This window comes from Pteronotus mesoamericanus, unplaced genomic scaffold, assembly GCF_021234165.1.
Source record: "Pteronotus mesoamericanus isolate MK-2021 breed Mesoamerican mustached bat unplaced genomic scaffold, CSHL_Meso_final contig_74, whole genome shotgun sequence".
Classification (NCBI taxonomy): domain Eukaryota; kingdom Metazoa; phylum Chordata; class Mammalia; order Chiroptera; family Mormoopidae; genus Pteronotus; species Pteronotus mesoamericanus.
Genome location: NW_026555247.1, coordinates 21656805 through 21677171, shown reverse-complemented (window position 1 = coordinate 21677171; position 20367 = coordinate 21656805). Strand labels below are relative to the sequence as shown.

At 34.6% G+C, this 20367-nt stretch overlaps 1 protein-coding gene across 2 annotated transcripts in view; it reads right to left on the bottom strand.

Annotated features, from left to right (window-relative positions):
* Window positions 1-20367, bottom strand: part of PIK3C3 (phosphatidylinositol 3-kinase catalytic subunit type 3) — a 109637-nt gene that overhangs the window by 54850 nt on the left and 34420 nt on the right. For both annotated transcript variants that reach the window (XM_054583578.1, XM_054583579.1), the window contains exons 7-12: window positions 19259-19330; window positions 15737-15841; window positions 15028-15120; window positions 9331-9516; window positions 3346-3500; window positions 1580-1670 (exon numbers count right to left, since the gene is read on the bottom strand). In XM_054583578.1, coding sequence (XP_054439553.1) covers window positions 1580-1670; window positions 3346-3500; window positions 9331-9516; window positions 15028-15120; window positions 15737-15841; window positions 19259-19330 — 702 coding nt within the window. The remainder of the gene's footprint in view (window positions 1-1579; window positions 1671-3345; window positions 3501-9330; window positions 9517-15027; window positions 15121-15736; window positions 15842-19258; window positions 19331-20367) is intronic.

Below are 20367 nucleotides of genomic sequence, written 5' to 3'. Positions count from 1 at the left end.
TAAAAAATAAATAAAATCTTTAAAAAAAAGAATAAAACCTATAGTTATTTTTCGCCTAAAAATTTTGAGTGCTAGCTGGTGTGTAAAGCTATCTTGCACACATTGGATTTCAGAATCCAATCACCTCACACCATCTCAATGTAAACCACACTAGCTCCAGTCACCAGCAGATCTCGCCTGCATTGTTTCAGTAACTTCCAAGTAGGAGGCATCTGATACCATGGCCTACAAGGCTCGGCAGGACTGCCTCCTGCTCTTTCTCTGAGCCATTCTTCTGTCATGCTCCCCTTTGCTCACTCCACAGAGCCAGGCACACTGGCCTCTGTTGTTCTCAAACACACCTAAGCTTTGGTCTTAGGGCCTCTGCAGTCACTGTTCCCTCTGCTTGAAATGCTCTTCCCAGATCACCACATCGCCTTTATAAAGATGGTACTTTCCCAGGGACGCCTTTACCAACCAATCTTTCCAACATTGCCACTGACTAACGCCGACCCCAACACTCCCTGTTATCCTTCTCTGATTTCTTTCTGCCCACCGAAAATAAATACTCTCTCTTCCATTATATATAAATATAATTCACTATCATCTGCCCAAACACAAGAATGTAAGCTACATGAAGACAAATATTTTGACTGTACCATCTCCAGCACCTAGACATAGTTTCTATTATATAATAACAGCTCAAAAAATAAGTGTGAATGAGTGAATCACTGAATCAATTCATCAGTCCCTTAGCTTTGCAAGGGCAAAATAACTAAACTGGAGCTGAATGTTTTTTTTAAAGGGCTCCCCTACGCATTCTATGATCTTGTAGTTAAAATTACTGTTTCAATATTTTCTATTACATCAAAAGGTTCAGACAGCATGCAAACTTTGGTTAACAGTTACTAGTGAAAACAAGAGTCCTTCCATCATCAACATTAACTCACAAGTTTTGAATGAAAGTAATACATATACTGAATACATTAAAAAATCAACTGATCTTTCTAATATCAAACATATAATATTTGTTGTAAATAGCAGGGGCATAAGATTGTTCTCAAATTATAAGACTTAGAGAGAAATTCAACAAAACACACGAGTGCTCCTGCAAATGCACTCCTAATGTACTTCTCACGGCACCAGCCAAATAGGCCTCTTTTACACAAAAGTTAGCCTACTTATCTAAAAGGATTTAATTCCTCTGTGAGTTAAAAACAGTTTTGTAATGTATTAGCCTTAGTATCAAAGTTATACATTTCAACAATGTAATCACAAACACTAACAATTATAGTAATGTTCATAGATATGTTAACAATAAATATTCTGAGTTTCTTTAATAAAATATTTAAGCCAGTTTATTTTCACATTGCATATGAATCCATTTATATACCCAAAGCACCAATAAAATGCCTCGAATTGAAGATCATCTGGCACTTTTTGCTGAGAGGAAAAATCATAAACATGCATCATAAAACAAGTTATTTAATAAAGTTGCGATATTTGGTTCATTAATCAAAATCAATGTTTTAATAACCACCATAAAATGTGTATCTGGTAGAACTTTGCCTACAGGAAACTTGAAAAGCTCTGTACTCACCTCCAGATTTTCACTGTCTGAACCTTCCTTTGTTTTAGATGCAGGAGGAGGGGAAGACACTGGAGGCAGAGGGCTGCTTATAATTTGGGAGCTGAAAACATAATAGGAGATGTCACTGATATGTAAAGTATTCTGTCTGGAAGAGAAGACACTTTTTTTTCTTTTTTTTTTTAGCACAGTTCACTTCAACCATGTCTGGGTAACATGTCACTTCCTAAGGTGTGCTCTGTGCAACACAAGAGTTGTATTATTCTTTGGAAATGAGGCCCCATAGTCAAAGCTTATGGGTATAAGCCTCTTGGGGATGTATAAGTCTGCATATTGATCGTATAGTTTTAAAAAAAAAAGCCCATTTTACTTTAAATGAGCATTTCAGCATTTCTCAAGCATATCTGTCCAAAAAAACCACCCCTTAATATTTTATTATCTTTAAAAAAAATACACAAATTAGTCAGCAACAAACTATGATTTAGGAAATATTGGGTTACAGTTTATACCCGACCATAAAATCTTAAGCAGACGCCTAAAAAACATTCTGTGTGGCACAAAGTAATGAGGAAGGTACGCAAGCACGACTACAGACTGAAGGCCTCCCATGTATAGTAGGAGAAAATGTAAGGGGTCTCTTCTCTTAAAAATAAAATATATATATATATGTATATGTATGTGTATGTGTATGTGTGTATATATATGTGTGTGTGTGTGTGTGTGTGTGTGTGTGTGTGTGTGTGTGTATATATATATATATAAAGCAGCCTAGGGAAGAAAAAAAAAGTTTTTTCTTGATTTTCAGTTCTTCTCCAAATGAAACACAGAACATTAAAAACAGCATTATCATAAAAAATTCAGAAATATAATCTTGAACCCATGTGATAATTGAAATAATTGGACTGACTCAGATAATGTGATTTCCAAATTTCATTTGGTCATTAACAAATCTCATGACCTTTTTCAAAACACTCGATATCACTAGGTGTCAAAGTTCTCATTCAAAGGTTCTTATTTATCTCAAATATTTTAAGATTTTTATGGAAAGCACAAATAACAAAGTATAAAGAACAGAGGATCTGGAGTCAACTCCACCATCTGCAAGTTATATGGAGTTTGGGCAATTTACTTAACTTCTAGTTAAGTCTTTGATATCTAAATCTGGGATACAAATACCGACCACAGTGGACTATTGTAACAAATCAGTACGTAGACTACCTCACAGTGTCTGCTAAAGAGGTGAGAGTTCGTAACTGTTATTGTTACTAGCTGATTTAATTCAAGTAATATATAATTTCTTCAGTATAACTACTAAAAAATATAATTTACAATAAAATATTTGAGATCACTGACATACCCTGTCCTTTATTCTATGTTTACACAAACATATGACAGTTAGTGACCTCTATAGGTCAGGCACTTTTCTAAATGCTTTATGTGTATTAACTCATTTAATCTTTCAACAACTCTTAAAGATCAGTTATTATTGCTATAGCCCCATTTTTAAGATGAGTAATCAGGGCCATACAGAGACTGTGTAACTTAACACAAGTGTACACAGCGAGTACGTGGCAGAGTTAAGATTTTAATTTAGGTATTTTGACTTCTGCAAACACTGTACTGTGTTTTGTGAGTGCACATGGCATATTCTCTGGTAAAACTTCAAACTCAGTACCAAGTAGGACTTGGTACACCTGAGGAAAACGGAAAGGAAAAGACAGTTTGAAAAGGAGGGAAACTATCAGATTTGGCCATTAGTCCTCCCTGAATATTCATACCTATCTATTTCTGCAGAATTTATTCCAGCATTTGACACACTCTCTGACACTGAACCCTGACTGTCCTTCTTGGTAGGTTCTAATCCATTCTTTATATCATCAAAATTTTCATATTTGAGAGCTTGGACCAGCTGTAATAGGTACATCAACAAATCCTGGAAAACAAACAAAAAAGAAGATAATATTAGAAAAACAAATGCAGTACATTATAGACAATTTATTCCGAAATACTAAGCTAACAATTCCCTTTACCACTTATCAGCCGCTTTACCTTTGGCAGATCGCTAGGACACCTAACCTTCTGGTGTCTCAGTGGGACCTCAACCATGAAAGGGACACAATCGCACAAGCCTTAGAGATATGAAGAGTTAATCAGTTAAAAGAAGAAAGTCACCAAACAGTGCCTGGCACAGAGTAAGTGGCCAGCAAATGCCTGATTTAAAGCAGTATCTAAAGAGCAAAGCAAGGAAAGGATTGAGATCATCCATGTAAAAAAACTAAAATTAAGGCAGGATCCTTTTTACAGCAATAAATCAGGTAACATGATTTTATATTCAAGATTACATAAGAAGCTCCAAATTTTCAAGTTTTTTAAGACTTTGTTTCACAACCTTTTCTGGTTAGGATTTTTTAAAAATTGGCATTCCTTTTATTTTTCCTGAAAGCTCAAGTTTTAAAGAATTTGAGTTGTTTTTTTCAATTAAAATCCTACAAAATAGACATTTTAATTTTAACACTCATAATTAAGCAAAATACTTACTTTACTGACAACTTCCAATAACAATTTCAAGAAAACAAATCCCAAAAGCTTTTATTTTCCATATGCCTACTGACAATCAATGGGATAATTAGGGCTAAAAAGTATCAACAAAGTAGCTTTTACGCTTCTAAGTGGTCCCCTGACAATAAAAAGACTCTTTAGGCTTACTGTTTAGGATAAAAATATTTCCTGTCTTACTCTATAAATGTAGTTCTTAGCCCTTCCCAATGACTTTATTTAAAGTATCTATTATCTTCCAGTTCCAACTGTCACTCACCTAGTTAGCCCGTCTAAACTTACAATTAGATAATTTTGAGACTTTGCAACTACCAATTTAATTTAACTCTTTAGCCCACCGATCAGGTTAAATCCCCTGTAAAAACTTCATGATTTACACTTTCCTTTCCCATTTGTAACGTAACAACAGCATTGGTAGTTACTTGCTTTGTTCTTTGCCTTTTCCACTCTATTATAAGCTCCGCGGGACAGAGACCCTTCCTTAATACCATAATATGGTATTTCCCTTTTCCCTTCCATAATATGGTTTTTCATCATTTTTTTAACATTAACATAACCAAGATTTTTATCATTAGCCACATACTAATGGAGTAATACACATGATTTCACCACTAAATGATTTTTTTACAAGAAAATTAAATGAGAGCTTAATGGGCTTATTAATCCTTATTCAAATATATTAATCAATGTCAGTGGCCAGGAAAATCAAGTGACTGTAGCAAAGCTCCTCTATAGTGTACTGTTGTTTCTAAAAATTATTTTTAATTAGAGCAATAAACATATGATTTTCTATTGTTTTATTTGAAATTTATGGCATCTAATAGCAATAGGTATGGTTCAATGCTTTTTCTACGAGTGAATTACATAACAGAAAATTGATTTATATATTTAATGACAAGTAACCTTCCTGGGAGGTAGAAGTAATTCAATTTCACTGCTAGTCTTCATTAGCAACGCACGCTTTGGAAATGTTGCTGATTGTATCACCAATTGTATTGTGTTTTCCTAATTACAGAAAAGACTTATCATATGACATAAAAAAGGCAGCATTGTTATTAAATTCCCCAGGAAGGAGAAATTCAGAGAAAACTTCCCCCTTTTAAAGTAACTCATCACCATCTGATTTGTTGGTCATCTGGTATTCTATATTCAAACTATAGTTTCCTTCATTTGTATGGAAATGAATTAATAACTTCAATAGTAAGTACAAAGTCTGTTTGCTCATTATACAGTCACATCTTGAAAAACATAAAATTCTTCCAAGCATGAAGAACACAGCATACAAGTAAAACAAAGAAAAAAAGAAATCAGGTTTCCATCTCAGACAATTCAGTAAGAATTTCCCAAGAGCTATGAAATATTATTTAGATACTGATCACCATTTTACTCAAGAAAAAGTTAATGGTAATGCTTCAGGATGCAAATGAAAAGTCTCAGGTCAAAATCACTCACTGACTCCCCATTTCTTACTGAATTGAGAGTAACTCTTCATTTACAGTTAGAGACATGGGTTCTGATCCTGTCTCATAGCTACATACATCCCACATACCTATTAAAGCGAAAGACTCGCTCACACTGCTCTTCTCATCTGGAATGTAAATTCTTGTCCAACTGTGAAAATTCTATTCTTTTGTCATGCCTCTCAAATGCCACTTCCTTCTCAAATTCTAATAGGGAATCTCTCCTTTTGAGCCACACAGCAATAAGAAATATGTTTTAAAAAATTTCCTAAGTAGAATATTAGCAAGTCAAATTCAGAAAGGTATTAAAAGGTTAAGATTTATTTTACAAATGTACAAGAGCATTAGGAAAACTATAAGCATAGATTTCATATACATATATATATAAAAATATAAAATATACTGTTCTTCAGATAGCATGGTGCTGCCCATAGAAAAAACAGGAACCCACCTAACACCTATTAAAATAAATCACTAAACCAAAAAGGTAAAATACAAATATTAAACCAAAAGCATAGCTTTCCATTTAACTAACAAAAGTAAGACATAAAATGGGTAATTTGTAACAACTGTCACTAAATTTAATTTTTAAAAAACACGTAAAATTTTTATGAAATCACAGCTTGAATTAAAAAAAAATCCTATCTTGAGGAGGGCAGATTTTGTATGATACTAGAGATTTTCACTTTGGTATCATAAAGATACAATTTTTCCTTAAATATAATATAAAATGTTAATGTAATTTCATTTAAGATTTTGCTGGAAAATCTTAAGAAAATGACAGAATTACTCTAAAATTCTTGGGAAAAATAAATGTGCAAATATTATAAAAGATTTACAGGAATCCATGAAGTCTAGAAACACAGTGTGTTTTTTTTTTCAAATTAAACACACCCTTGACATCATTTGACTTTACATTCATTAGCCTGTTTCCAGACTTTACAGACACCAAATGTATGTGTTGACAGTAAGAAAGTGTCTAAGAACATACTGTTAAGTCAATAAGGCAAGTTTTTAAGAATATATTAATAGGATATTCATCTTTATATTAATTTATAAAAAGAAGTATATATACTGTATATGCATATAGATGCTTGCAATTTGCATAGAGAATATATGAAAAGATTGATATATGAGTGGCTACCCTTTTGGGGGTAAGAAATTTTCAGAGGAGTGGAGTCCTGTATTATTTCTTTCAAAATTAAAAAGCAAAGTAAATCAGAGGGGAAAAGGTCACTATTACAGTAAAGAAACAAACCAAATGCTGTGGGAGCAGAAAAGAAACAAGCACAAATGCCGCTTGCTCCTGAGATGGGTAAGAGAAGTTTCTCAGAGGCGGTGAGCCCTGTGCTCCAGCTAAAGGATGGACAGAAGAATGGCACCTGGGACAATGGAGAAACACATGCAAAGGCAAAGGCCGCCAGGGAGACTGTGGCACATGGGAGGCATTACGCTACCTGTCCAAACATAAAACATTCAGCCATCCAAGATGTAGATGTTTAGACAAAATGACCTTTGATGTCTCTATTGATGCTATCATTATGTGATTCTATTAGTTTTTGCAATACCAAGAAACATTTGAAGTTTATAAAACTATAAATACTGTACTCCACAGCTATAGTAAAAGTAAAGGGGAAATGTGAAACCAATTAGGAATGAAAGGCACAACTTGCATGATTTTAGCATAAAATTTACATAATATAAATGTGTGATCTGTATGGACAAGTGCATGAATAGAGTTGTCAAAACTTTGCCACACATAATTTTTCCTTCATAATTATCAAGTGACATAAGTAACTATTATCTCCCTTTTCATTGGATAGGAAACTGAAGTGAGAATAATAAAGGGGTGGGCAAAAGTAGGTTTGCAGTAGTAAGTGAGTGAAACACAGTTTATTTTTGCATTATTATTTATTGTATTATTTTTCATACAAACAACATAAACCTACTTTTGCTCACTCCTGTATACAGTGTTCCAAAGACATATATATAGCTATATTGAGTCACAGAAAAGACAAAATTCAGATCTTAACATACAGTACATTTAACAAACTAATAGTTAACAGGATTTTTTAGCTGAGTATCTGTAATTCATTACTTAACTAAATTCAGAGACAGGGAAATCATGAGTAACTTAGCCACCATACTACTTATGCTGTATCTCTAAAACCTCAAAAAACTAACAATCAGTCATTGAACCATATGTTTTGCAATTTAGAATGCACTCAATGATTCTATCCTCTACCTCATAACAGAACTTATAAAATGGTCTAGAAGTACCTCAGTACCTACACAAACACTGATAAGTCCAAACACCAGGACTTGGCTTTGAGGCTTGAATGAACTAAAGCCAGACAATCATGAATGATTTACAATGTTTCTATTTGAATTCTGAACCCACCTTGAGGGACTGTGTTGACTACACCCCAGAGGCCTTTACCTGAACTCTATGACTCATGGCAAACATAGAGAATTAGTGACTTGAGTGAAATTTCTAATGAATTTCAAAATAAATATTTTAATATTTCAAATATATATCATAATAAATATTTTACTTCTGGTACACAATTAGGAAGAAGATAACATGATGAAACACAAAGCTTAGACTTGTTCTTTGACAGGAGAGTAAATAACATCCTGTGCTGATAAAATTACACAATATCTGAGATTTTCCTCTATGTAATCTAGTGGAGGGTAGGGAATGGGGAGAAGAGAGTACAAAATGTTATAGATGAAACAAGATGGGTTATGAGTTGACAGTTGTTAAAGACGGGTAAATTGTATGTGAGCACTCACCATACTTCTTTCATTAGTGGTTAAATTTTACTATAATTAAATAGAGACATACAAATATCAACCTTAACCAATATTGTGTTTTATACTAGAAATTCAAAATACTTTAATTATTTTTTCATAAAGGTCTCTGATGATAATTGTTCTATGGGATCAGCATTCCCTACATACACATCAAGGCCTGAGAAGAGATATCCCATATCCCATGAGCCCCCTAGACTAACATAAACTAATTAGGTTATTTTTTAAAGCACATTCACCCTATAAAAATTCGTAAGTAAAAAAAAAAAAAAAAAGTCTTTTTGCTGGATTAGTCTACCACATTAGGAATTACTAAAGTTCAAAATCCAGTAACACTTTGTGTCAACAGAGTGTTGCTCCTTCCTTTGTGGCCTTCGGAGTATAAAACTAGCCGGCATAAAAGTTGTGATATTTGCTCTCCAGAGGATTCAAAACCATCTTCAGAAAATCTACATATACACCTAATTGTCAGCAACTGAAAGTTGAAAGGAGTTTGAAGGCGAATAAGATGACCACACATCTCTATGCTTTAAAGGCCACAAGGGCTTTTCAAGGCTACAATTAAATGTGGCTTGTTGTATACTGACTAATAGAGGGATCTGAATTATTCCCCAGCTGGTGCTGCATGAAGCCATTTTTCATTAGAATTCCTTTTTCCAGACACAGCGATACAAGCTCTGCTGCCAGGTAAATGTCCTGGGAGAGATTGTCCTATCATGAAACAGATCAGGAAGTAAATTTTCATTTCACAGAGGAGTCCCTGGAGGAATATTTTAATTTCACTTCTGAAAACACACCTAGTATCCTCTTCCCTCTAAAAAATCTCCCGCCCCTCCTTTCACTTAGATGCACACATGCGCACACACACTCAGAGTCTGCAATCAGGTTCTGGCTTAAAACGTACCCGAAGAGGAATAGCGGATAATAACGCACCTCATCATCTGCCTGCCGCAGTCGCGCAACAGCATAGCACCTCACTGTTGGGTTGGTGTAATGGGAAGACAACAGCTCCAAGGAATCCTCTACATCCATGGGCTTCCACTTCCCCAGAAGTTCCAGTGCCTGTTTGGCCTCCTGAGGTAGATCCCAATTAACGCATTTCAAGAATTTTGTCAAAGCCTAAAATCAGGAAAGATTAACGACAGCCTATTACCTGGGGTTGGGGAGGTCAAGGATGGCTAGGCAGAGTTCCATGTGGTTGAGACAGAAGAGGCACAGAGTGAACAATAGACTCCTTATGTAAACGCTAAAAACATGATACATTTGATCCCAGGAAAACAACGCAGGGCAGAAAAAGAAAAAAGCATGTTGCCTAACTTTACATATCAAACTACTTTCAGAGCACTATAAATTTTAAAATTTCCTTTGGGTTTTCCTCAATATGCTTTTGTTATTTTAAAATACTGTAGGCCTCAAGACATGGAAATAGTTGAAGCATATCTTATGAACTCTGAGATGCCTTTGAGATGACCTTCACTTTATAGCCTGCACATGTGACATAAAGTAGGCAATGAATGAAAAAGTCCAAAGCCAAATGAGGCACTACTAACCCCATTCTTGAATGCTTCTTCAGAGTCTCTGGTTTCCTAGATGCTCACATACGTGAGGACTCAAAATAAATTGTTCTGTCTCTCTTCACAAAGTAACTATTTTAAAAGACAATAAAATAAAGATTCCACAGAAACAAGAATCAAAACAGATAAACACAGAAGCAATGGCAAATATTCTACGATTTCAGCTAGCTGTTTGCAGCACCTCACTTCTTTAAATAGGCAGCATATTGAAGTTTTCACCAGACTGTCAGGTAAGTAAATTACCTTGGAGCATATCACTCATGGTAAAGAACATACACAATGTTCTTTAAAGAAAGGTGCATACTTGTCAACAATTCAGCAGTTTTAGAAGTTTCCGGCAACTTTCAGCTCTTCCTTTGGTAGTTGCCTCAATCTTACTGCCTTCATTTAAATGATGCTCTTCTAACTGCCAAATGCTTTTGAGGGCATTCTTATCTCTACAACTGGTGTCTGCACTCCCAAGGCTAGCTATCCATTTCTTCTGCACATGCTGTGCATTGTTTATACAGTGTTCCGTCTTCAAATAAGAACACAAACTGCCACAGTAACAATCCATGCAATTGTTTTTCACTTCTAAAATGTATTTCTAGGTTGAATGTGGAAACAAAGCAATACTTCTTAAATAACTACAGCGAAAGGTTTTCCATTTCATAGTACATCAGCAGCATTAATAGAAACATGTGGCTATGTGCTTATCATAAGCAAATCTTGCAGCATGCTGATATCCTCAATTCAATAACTGAAACAATCTAGCTCCCAGATCCTCAGATTTATAGACTTATTAGTACGATTTATAGCATACACCACTGCCAAGAAACTTAAGGCACTATAGAAGGAATTCTACAACTTTATAGTGTTAAATGTTACAAATGTAAACAAGGAGATAGCAGAACGAAGAAAGAAACAAGGACAAGAGGAATGAGGAAGACCAAAGTATAAGAATCTGAGGATAGCGATAATAATGATACTTCATCTTAAATCCTTTCAAGATGCTTTACTGATGTATGTAAAGGCACAGCATTCAAATGTAATGCTATCCCTAGAGCTTCCACAGATAACTGGAGTGTATGCAGAAGCTTTAGAGCCAGTGTGTTTGGGATCAAGTCCTAACTCTCAGTTCCATCAATTATTAGCTGAGTTACTTGGGGCACATTATTTAAGTAACCTGTCTCCTAAGGTTATGGTGAAAATTAAATGTTATTGAATACAAATGTTTAGGACAGTACCTTCCTTGTACATGATAAACACTTGATGTTTATTATTTTATTATCCAATATTATTGTTATTCTATTTCTGTATGATATTGAGTCCAATGTCAAATGTTAACATTACTGCATTTATTACCATGTTTTATAATAATAGCAATCAATATTTTTGTTAAGCTCCCTTTAATCTTAGAATCACCTTACTGGTACCTCCTATTCTTACAATCATAAGCACAATCACTTCAGAGCTGAAAATACTGTATTTATCATATATATTTCTAATTTTAACTTCTACCGACTCAATTATTAGAAATTTTCACTTTGTTGCTAAAGGAAAACCTCTTTCTTTACTCAAGGCACTTCTGATACCAAACGTGTAGGTTTTCCACACCATCCACCTCCCTAATTCTCTGAGGACACCAACTGGGTGTCCTACAACTGAACTCAATTCTGACACTAACCACCTGGAATCAGTGCCGATTTCAAGGGCTAAGGGGTGGGTCTCACAAGAACACTTCCCATTTCAAAATCAGTACATTGGATCTCATAATTACGCCTCTTTTTCTCACTTTCAGCTCTGCTCCCATCTACTGGTTTGCCTTCCGTAAAACGTTACTTTTAAAGACACATTCTGTCACTTTAGTGGTTTCCCATTGCCAGTACAATCCAACTCCTGAGCCAGAATTCAAGGCTCATCACAAATGCACTCCATTTTTTCTATTTTACAGCCATTCATGAATGGTTCATAGACTGTCTCTATACATACCACTTAGTTCTACTCATGCTTTTCTTTCCCATGAGAAATAATCATCAAATAAAAAATACCACAAAAGCTTACTCAAAGACCAGCCTTTGCTTTGTGAAACCTCCTTTATAACACAGCCCACTGACCTTGTTCTGCTCCACATTTCTATTACAGTAGGTACTTAAATGTTTACTAAGAGAGTAACCCTCAATCTACTATTCTATACTTCTCCATTTTGATTGTCTTTATAAATACCATTTCCCTGAGACAGTTTAAGTTTATACAATGACAGAGAAATGACATCTTTAGCCCAGAGTTCTGAATTATACGTGGCCAAGAGTTGATAACAAATGCTTGCTGAACTGAATCCCTTCCCTCTTTGGTCTGCCACCAACTTCTTGCCAGGATGCAAAAATATGACTATGTCCTGCCAGTCCTGGCATCGCTGCCTCAGCAGCAGCCTCTTCAGGACATTCAGGGTATCCCTCTTACCTTCACCATAGATGACTCTTCTTACTGCACTTTTTCCAAAACAGAAGGAAAAGGCATTCAGTAAACATAACAGTAATTTTTTAATTAGTATTTTTATAAGAAGAAAGGCCATTTAACCATGGTATAAGCTGGTTTTGAAAAGTTGTAATATTCACATTTTGGGTTCCATAAAAATGAGTCACTTCTTAAATGCTATGGACCACAAATTTTAAAAATACTCCATAAATTTTACTACTTCTGTTTGGACAAAGCTATTGCTGTGACCTTTCTAGGTGCAACATCAAGTCTCAACTAGAGAGTTTTCACCTGAAGCACTGAAGGCTGGGTGTGCCAGCAAGCCCAAACACACCGCCATTTAGGAAAAATATAGGTGCAGGGGCCAAATTTAATTAAAGAATAAATAACGATAACTTTGTAAGAATCAATTTCTACCAATCTGTTTTATGATCACTGCTTTCTCTCCAGAAAATCTTTTTAGCCTCAGGGTCCAAATGCCAACTAACCTAAAGAAGTACTCCTGGGAAACTGACCTCTTTCTGTAAATAAATGAAGGGACGAGGATCCTAGTGTGTTTGTTTTCTACAAAACCCATTTTAAATTATTACAAAGATATAAATGTGGCTGTGTGAATAACTTCTCTGGTCACTTCAAGGCCAATATATCGAAAACTGCTTCCCAAACATTAAAAAATATCGTTCACTAGACCCAAGCAATCAAAAGAATCCTATAATATGTCCTGAGAATTGTAGTTTCATCACCCCCTTTTCGAAAACTTGAAATCAACTAGTTAAATGAAACTTGTCACATACTTAATATCACTTGAGCATTTTATTTCTTTTGCACATACCTAGAAGTAATTGAATTTCAGTGGGAAGTGACTACGTTTTAAACAAACAATTTTTCTTTTAAGCCTTTCTATCTAAGGCAGTGCTGCTCTGTAAATCTATTCTATGCTTCTTGAGCCTATGCATTCTAACAGTTTCATTCAATTTCTTGCTGTGTATTTTAGACAAGACTGTGCTACATTCAAGATACAATTTCTGTGACCAATGTTATTCTTCATTTAACAGAGTATCATATCCTAAATCAAAAATTTTAACACAAAATCACAACCCTGTGATTCTATTAATGACTATTTCCTTTTTTGTGATGAAGAGAATAACAATCAAAGCTATAGTAAATTTAAAATTCTTCTCTCATTCTTGTTATGGATATAAGGAGCTTGAAGATGATTCAGCTACAAAGAATTTTCAAAGGCCTCAATAAAAGATAAGAGAGGAAAAGCTGAAGAGTAAACATGAGCTGCAACTGGATTTTTATCTTTACTTTTGAAAGTAAGAAAATACAACTATTTCGGAAAAACAAGTTAAAGCAGCTAAAGACCATCTCATGAGATTGTAAAACATACTCATTCTTCCATAAATATAGAATAGCTTTCTAACAGATATTAATTTTCCTTATGCTTCTCTGTTTTGCCTCCAATGTATTTCATAATTTCTGCTAAGGCATGTGCATAATGCTGCAAATATGCAAATATTTTCTCTACAATCTTTTTTTTTTCTTCACTACCTTCATTCTACCTCATAAATATGAGCATATCAAGGAGCAGCACTGATAAGCTTTGTGATTCTGCACAGGTTCCTTAATCTAAGACTCAACTTTTCTCATCTGTAGAACAGCAGCAATAACACCTAAATTGTAGGGTTGGTGTGGGATATAAAAGGTCCCTGGCATAAACAGCTGTTTAATAGATATTCTTATTATATTTTAAGAGTTAAGTTTTTGAACCAATGTTCTAAAAATTTACAGACTACTTTAAGAACTAGAAGAGACTTAATGTTCACTATTATTTAATCAATTCATTATATAGAAGGAAATTAAAGCTTACACAGGTGAAATAATCTGCCTGCAGTAAACAGCTTCTTAGTGGCAATACTAAGAATCAAAACCAAGTGTGCAGGCTCAAGTCTAGTGCTGACTCCGTCATCAAAATTCCACCTCCCCAGAGACTTTATCTAAATCCATGGTTTCATTATGGAAAGCAAAGGTCTAGTTCCCACCTGGCCTCATCTTGTACTCCAAGCGGGCTGTCACTCTACCAACCCAATTAACAAATTTCAAATTATATTCTTTATATTCTCTCTAGTCACACTCCTCCAGAATTCTATAGTTCCTGTAATGGTGTAAATATTTTGCTAGTTAACCCAGGCTCAAAGGGATGGGACGAAAACGTATACTCTGCACCTACTATTCACCAGGTACTCAGCCAGGGTATTCACTTGTATTGTCCTACTTGTGAAGGAGGGTTTCATCAGAAAATTGAGGAAACCAAGTTTCCAAAGCAATCTGTTTCACCTTGCCTAGTAATAAGGAGTTGTAGTGCCAGAAACTACACCACGTCTCTCTGACCTAACCCATTCGGTCACTGTCTACACCTCATCATAACGTACATGTGCCTTTGTGTGGATATCTGTTTTGTTTTGTTTTTTAAAGGGAGTATCATATGCTGTTCTGTGATAAGAATTCTATTATTTCCCTAGCAGTTCTGCCTCATCTTGTTCATCAGCAACAAACTTGGTAGATAATTTGATATTTAAATATTCAAGAAACTTACTTTTTCTTGGTTAGTGAGATAATATCTAAACTTCCAAACAAGATCTTGTTCTTCATATGTAAGTTGCTTGGTTGGTGGATAACTCACAATAATCTGAAACAAAGGAAACAAAAACTACTTTTGTCAAACATACCCTTCCTATGTATTTCCATTTCATTTAAAATTTGTCATTTATCTAAATACTTCTATTATAGAACTACTATAGAACAAAGAAGAATGTGCACACAGCCTAGTATGACTTAAAGTTACTATATTTATCAATCCAAAAAGGATTATTAATAGGGTGTAAAGGGTAGAAAAAGGTAAGATGAAAAAGTCATACTCCCTATAAATGTATATAACTACAGAGCTAATTTAATTAAACCAAAGTAACTAAAGCCTCCTACCTCAAACATGAAAAGTCCAAACAATAAATGTTTCTCTTGTCACGTCAACATGCACAACAGTGCATGTGTGCTCACCGAGGCCTCTCTCAGGCCACGTACCAGAAGGCCAGTTTCTAAGAGTGTTATATCTCCAGGACACATACTCTAACTGAAAGCCCCGAAGTAATAATGAAACTACAGAAATTTGAATTTTTTTAAATTACTTTGGGTTCATTAATCAGCTGGGGGGACCATCTGAATAGTTTAAGTGCAGAGGTATCACAACCATTGTAACCAAAATCCCCACGTAATTATTTTTACATTAATATTTTATAAATTCTTACGTTTAGTTGATCTCTTGTGGCAGCATTAGGTTTGAGATCATGGTCAGAAGGTCCACTTCTTAAACTCCGGGCAAGCTTGTGATGTTTGCTCTCAACCAAGTTCTCCTATTAATTTTTTAAAAATATTAATCAACAATGTAAACTTCACCAACAGGAAGTGTCACTAGCCAGTTAGAAATAGAAAAGTAAATAGTTACTTAAGACCACTTTATAATACTTAATATTTTATTTTGGTTACAACTTTAGTCTCCTATGTTTTCAAAATACATCACCATTTTGAGATGAGGAAGCTATGCGTGCTTTACAGTTCACTAGAATATGCACATGCCATTCCAGCTCCTTAGAACATCTACCCCCCATTCTCCAGACAGTCAAGGTTTTTACATTCTCTCTCCACTCCAACATCTCTCTAAGATCTTCCCTGAAAACCCAGACTAGAGCGTTCCCTCATCCCACTGGCTACTAACACCTTATGATGCACTGTAGTGCTATCATCTTGGCGGTTTAACTTCCAGTAGTAACTTGAGGGCAGGGACAATGACCATGATATTTAATTAAATATACATATTTGGTGTTGACTATATTACCTAAGGCCAAAATCATTTGTTTTAAACATACTGTCTTTGTTTAAGAGACGTTTTATCTTATTTTTGCACCTGCGAATTGTCTGTTCGTGTCTCTTTCCTAATTCTCCTTTTTGGTCCTTTGTTCTTTCGTATTTAAGTTCTGTGTATATTAGATATTCACCCCTTTGTCTGTGATGTATGTCACAAAGAACGACATACAATTTATCAACTGTATCAAGAGTCACACTTTATCAATTGTCTTTTGACTTTGGTTTTGGTGTTTTTGCTACACAGTCAATTTTTTAATGCAGTCAAAATTTATCAATCATTTCTTTTCCTGCCTCTGGATTATGAGCCATGATTAGAAAGTTTTCTTCCCTACACCAAGAGTAAAGTACCAGTAAAAAAGTTTCATTTTTTAACATTTAAATCCCTGATTCATCTGGAGTTTTTCTTTATGAATAGTACGAAGTATAGACCTGATTTAATTTTATCTTTTCTAAATGGTTAATCAGTTCCCCGGCAGTATGTTTCAGTAAAGAAATGCCACTTTTATCATATACTAATTTCCATACTCATATTTACTTAGATTTATTTCTGGGCTTTTTAATCAGTTCCACCAATCTAACAGTGCATGTACAGGTGCTAGTACTGCACCTGAAATTATAGATATTTTAGAGTCTGGTTTTTTTGTTTGTTTGGTACCCTGTATACCAGCTCAGTGGCACTCAAAGTTACTTTGTTAAAATACACTCCTCTGTTTAGTAAGTAATCAAGGCTTCAAACTGAACTGACTTTTTTGAGCACAGGGGGTGAGGAGAGTAGTCTGCCTTTTTTTTTTAAACTTTTCTTTTGTACTTGCTTGCTTCATTTAAAAATTTAAAAAATTTAACAAGAGCCCTAGTTCTTTTTTTTTTTTTAAGTTACAACATCTATAATGTTTAAGCTATAACTGTTGAGCATTTTCTTTAGAAAAGAACGCACTCAATAAACAGACATCTCATTTACCTGACATTTTGGCAGGAGTGACACAAAAGTAGTATCTATGATTCCAGTATGACAAAACTTGTTTACTCTGGGCCATTTTGAAGGTAACCAGAGTGCCTTCATTCATGTGTTTCAAATACTCAGATTGCAAAATATAATTTGGTTTTATAATGAAAATTGAATTTCAAATTTAGATATATTGACTCAATTTTATTATGCTGTGAATAGGCTCCATAAAGGTATTTAGGGTGTTTGTTTCTAACAGACTCCCAAGCGACCTTTCCCCCTAACCTTTTCTATTCCTTCCCTATTTGTCTTTTCCTCTGATGTCAGGTCATCAGCCATTACTTCCTGCTTCATTGATCTGTACTTCCCTCAGTCACCATGTTTTCATCGTCCAGTGTGCTACTTTTTATTTTGGCCTTATTAGAAATGTAACTAATCTAATTAGAAATGCATAAATAAGAAGGAAATGGTTCAGAGTGATGCAAATGAGTTCTAAGTATGAATATCATAATATCTATTATGCTGTTAAAAGGATTTTTTTTTGCCCAAGAATTTTCTAAGTCTAAAGTCATCAATTAAAGTTGTTGCAAAGCAGGAATTCTTACTCTTTGCATCCATGAAATAATTATCATCTCAAAAATTGAAATAGGTCGGTATCTCGAAATCATCGAAGACATCACGATTCAAATTAAACAGTTGCAGTAACTATAGTAACCCCCCATATTTTGCAACTAACCCAGGCTCCCTAAAATTTTCATCCACTGATCTTATTACATCCTGGTATAAACCAATTCCCCATGCGTATGATGACAATCTTTCAAATACAGGCGCTTTTGCTTTATTGAATTTCCCAGATATTGCATTTTTTTTTAACTAATTAAAGGTTTGTAGCAACTCTGAGTCAAATAAGTCTGTAGGTACCATTTTCCAATAGCATCTGCCTTTGTATCTCTGTGTTGCATTTTGGTAATTCTTGCAATATTTCATAATTTTTCACTAGTATTGTATTTGTCATGGTGATCTGTCATCAGCGATCTTTGATGCTAATATTGTAACTGTTTTGAGGTACTACAAACCCACACATACGAGACAGCAAACTTCAGTGATAAATGCTGTGTGTGTTCTGACTGCCCCTCTCCCTGTCTCTCCCACTCCTCTGGCCTCCCTATTCCCTGAAGCACAATAATATTGAAATTCAGTCAATTAACAACCATACAACTGCCTCTAAGTGTTTAAATGAAAAGAGTCACATATCTTTCACGTTAAATCAAAAGTTAGAAAAGATCAAGCTTAATGAGGAAGGCATGTTGAAAGCTGATAGGCCAAAAGCTAGGCATCTTACACCGGTTAGCTAAGTTGCGAATGTGAAGGAAAAGTTTTTGAAAAATATTATTAAAAGGGCTACTATAGTGAATACATAAATAAGAAAGCAATAACCGCCTTATTGGTGATACAGAGTCTCAGTGGGCTGGTTAGATCAAACCAGCCACACATGTCCTTACACCAAATCTAATCCAGAGCAAGGTCCCAATTCTCTTCAATTCTATGATGGCTGAAAGAGGTGAGAAAGCTGTAAAGTCAAGTCTGAAGCTAGCAGAGGTTGGGGAACCAAAAAATTCATGTGAATTGCTACTGCGATATTTGCTTTATTGTGGTAGTGTGGAACCCAACACGCAGCATCTCTGGGGTGTCCTAGACCTGTTCCTCCCTGCGCTCACCACATTCCCTTGCTCTTTCAATATTCCAGATAAAATGGCTTCCCCACAATACACTGTCCTGACCTTGTTCTTACATGTTAATACTTCTTGTAAAAATACCATCTGAACTTGATTCCAGATAGCTGAAGTGGATTTATAAATCACTTTTAGATAGCCGAGGTACTTACAGATATATTTTTTAAAAAGAAAGTGCATGATATCAGTCTAAGTCATAATCACTCTGGAATGAATTGATAGTAACTCACCATAGACATCTGAGGGTCAGGAACTTTCACTATCTCAAAGCTTGTTAAAATTGGAGATGATTCATCACCATCCTGGGTTATAGTGCAATAAATTAAAATAAATAAGTAGATAGATAAATAAGTAAAATTTTAGCAACTGTTAAGAAAAAACACATGATAATGTACATTCCAATGTATTTTAATTCTATTTAATGAACATCCTTCCTTCCTTTCAAAAATTAATCTTCTTTCAATTATATTTTAGAATTCATTATTTTTTACCTTTTATTTTGCTGATGAAATATTTTAAGACAAATAAAATCTAACAATAAAAATTTATAATATAGTTTTTAGAGATAGGAGGTCTGGAAATCAGCAGACTTTTTTGTCTTTTTTTTTTTTAAACTGTGTTTTTAATGACAGTAGTCAAAAATAACATGTCCTAATGGTTAAACCAAGAATAAGAAACCACAGAACATAATTAAAATATGTTACAATGGGTAAGTTACATCACTTGCAAAAACTATTCAATGGATGTTGATAACTTCAAATTATGACAATTGAGTTCCATTCAGAGAAGCAGAATTTTAAGTGTGGGGTTAATTTTATTTGAATTTACACACAGCTTAGAGATTCAGAAGTACTGCTTCTCAGAGGGATATCTACTCAACACCATGAAAATCTGAATAATGAGAATCAATCAATTTTTAAGAAATAAAGCTGTCTTATTTTGTTGGTATTATCACTTTTGAAGAATGGTGGCTTTTATTTTTATCCAATTCAGGCAAGAAAGGTAATTCAGCATAATAAAATGTCACTGCATACATACCAGAAAAGGCTAAACTAATTAATGTCAAAATTCATTTGCTCACAATCGTACACCTAGAATCAAGTTTGTCAATTTCCAAATGCTACTATATTTTCAATATTAGATAATGTGCAACAAAATCAGGAGACTGAAAGAGGGGAAGTACTGTGACTTGACTTTAGTTCAGTAATTGAGTCTTAGAGAAAACCACAAATTCCCATAGCCGTTGTTTAACAGGCTGATTCTCAGTCACAACAATGGAAAACACATTTATCAGCCCAACTGGGACAAGTAATCTTCACTAAGGCTATCTGTCACAAAA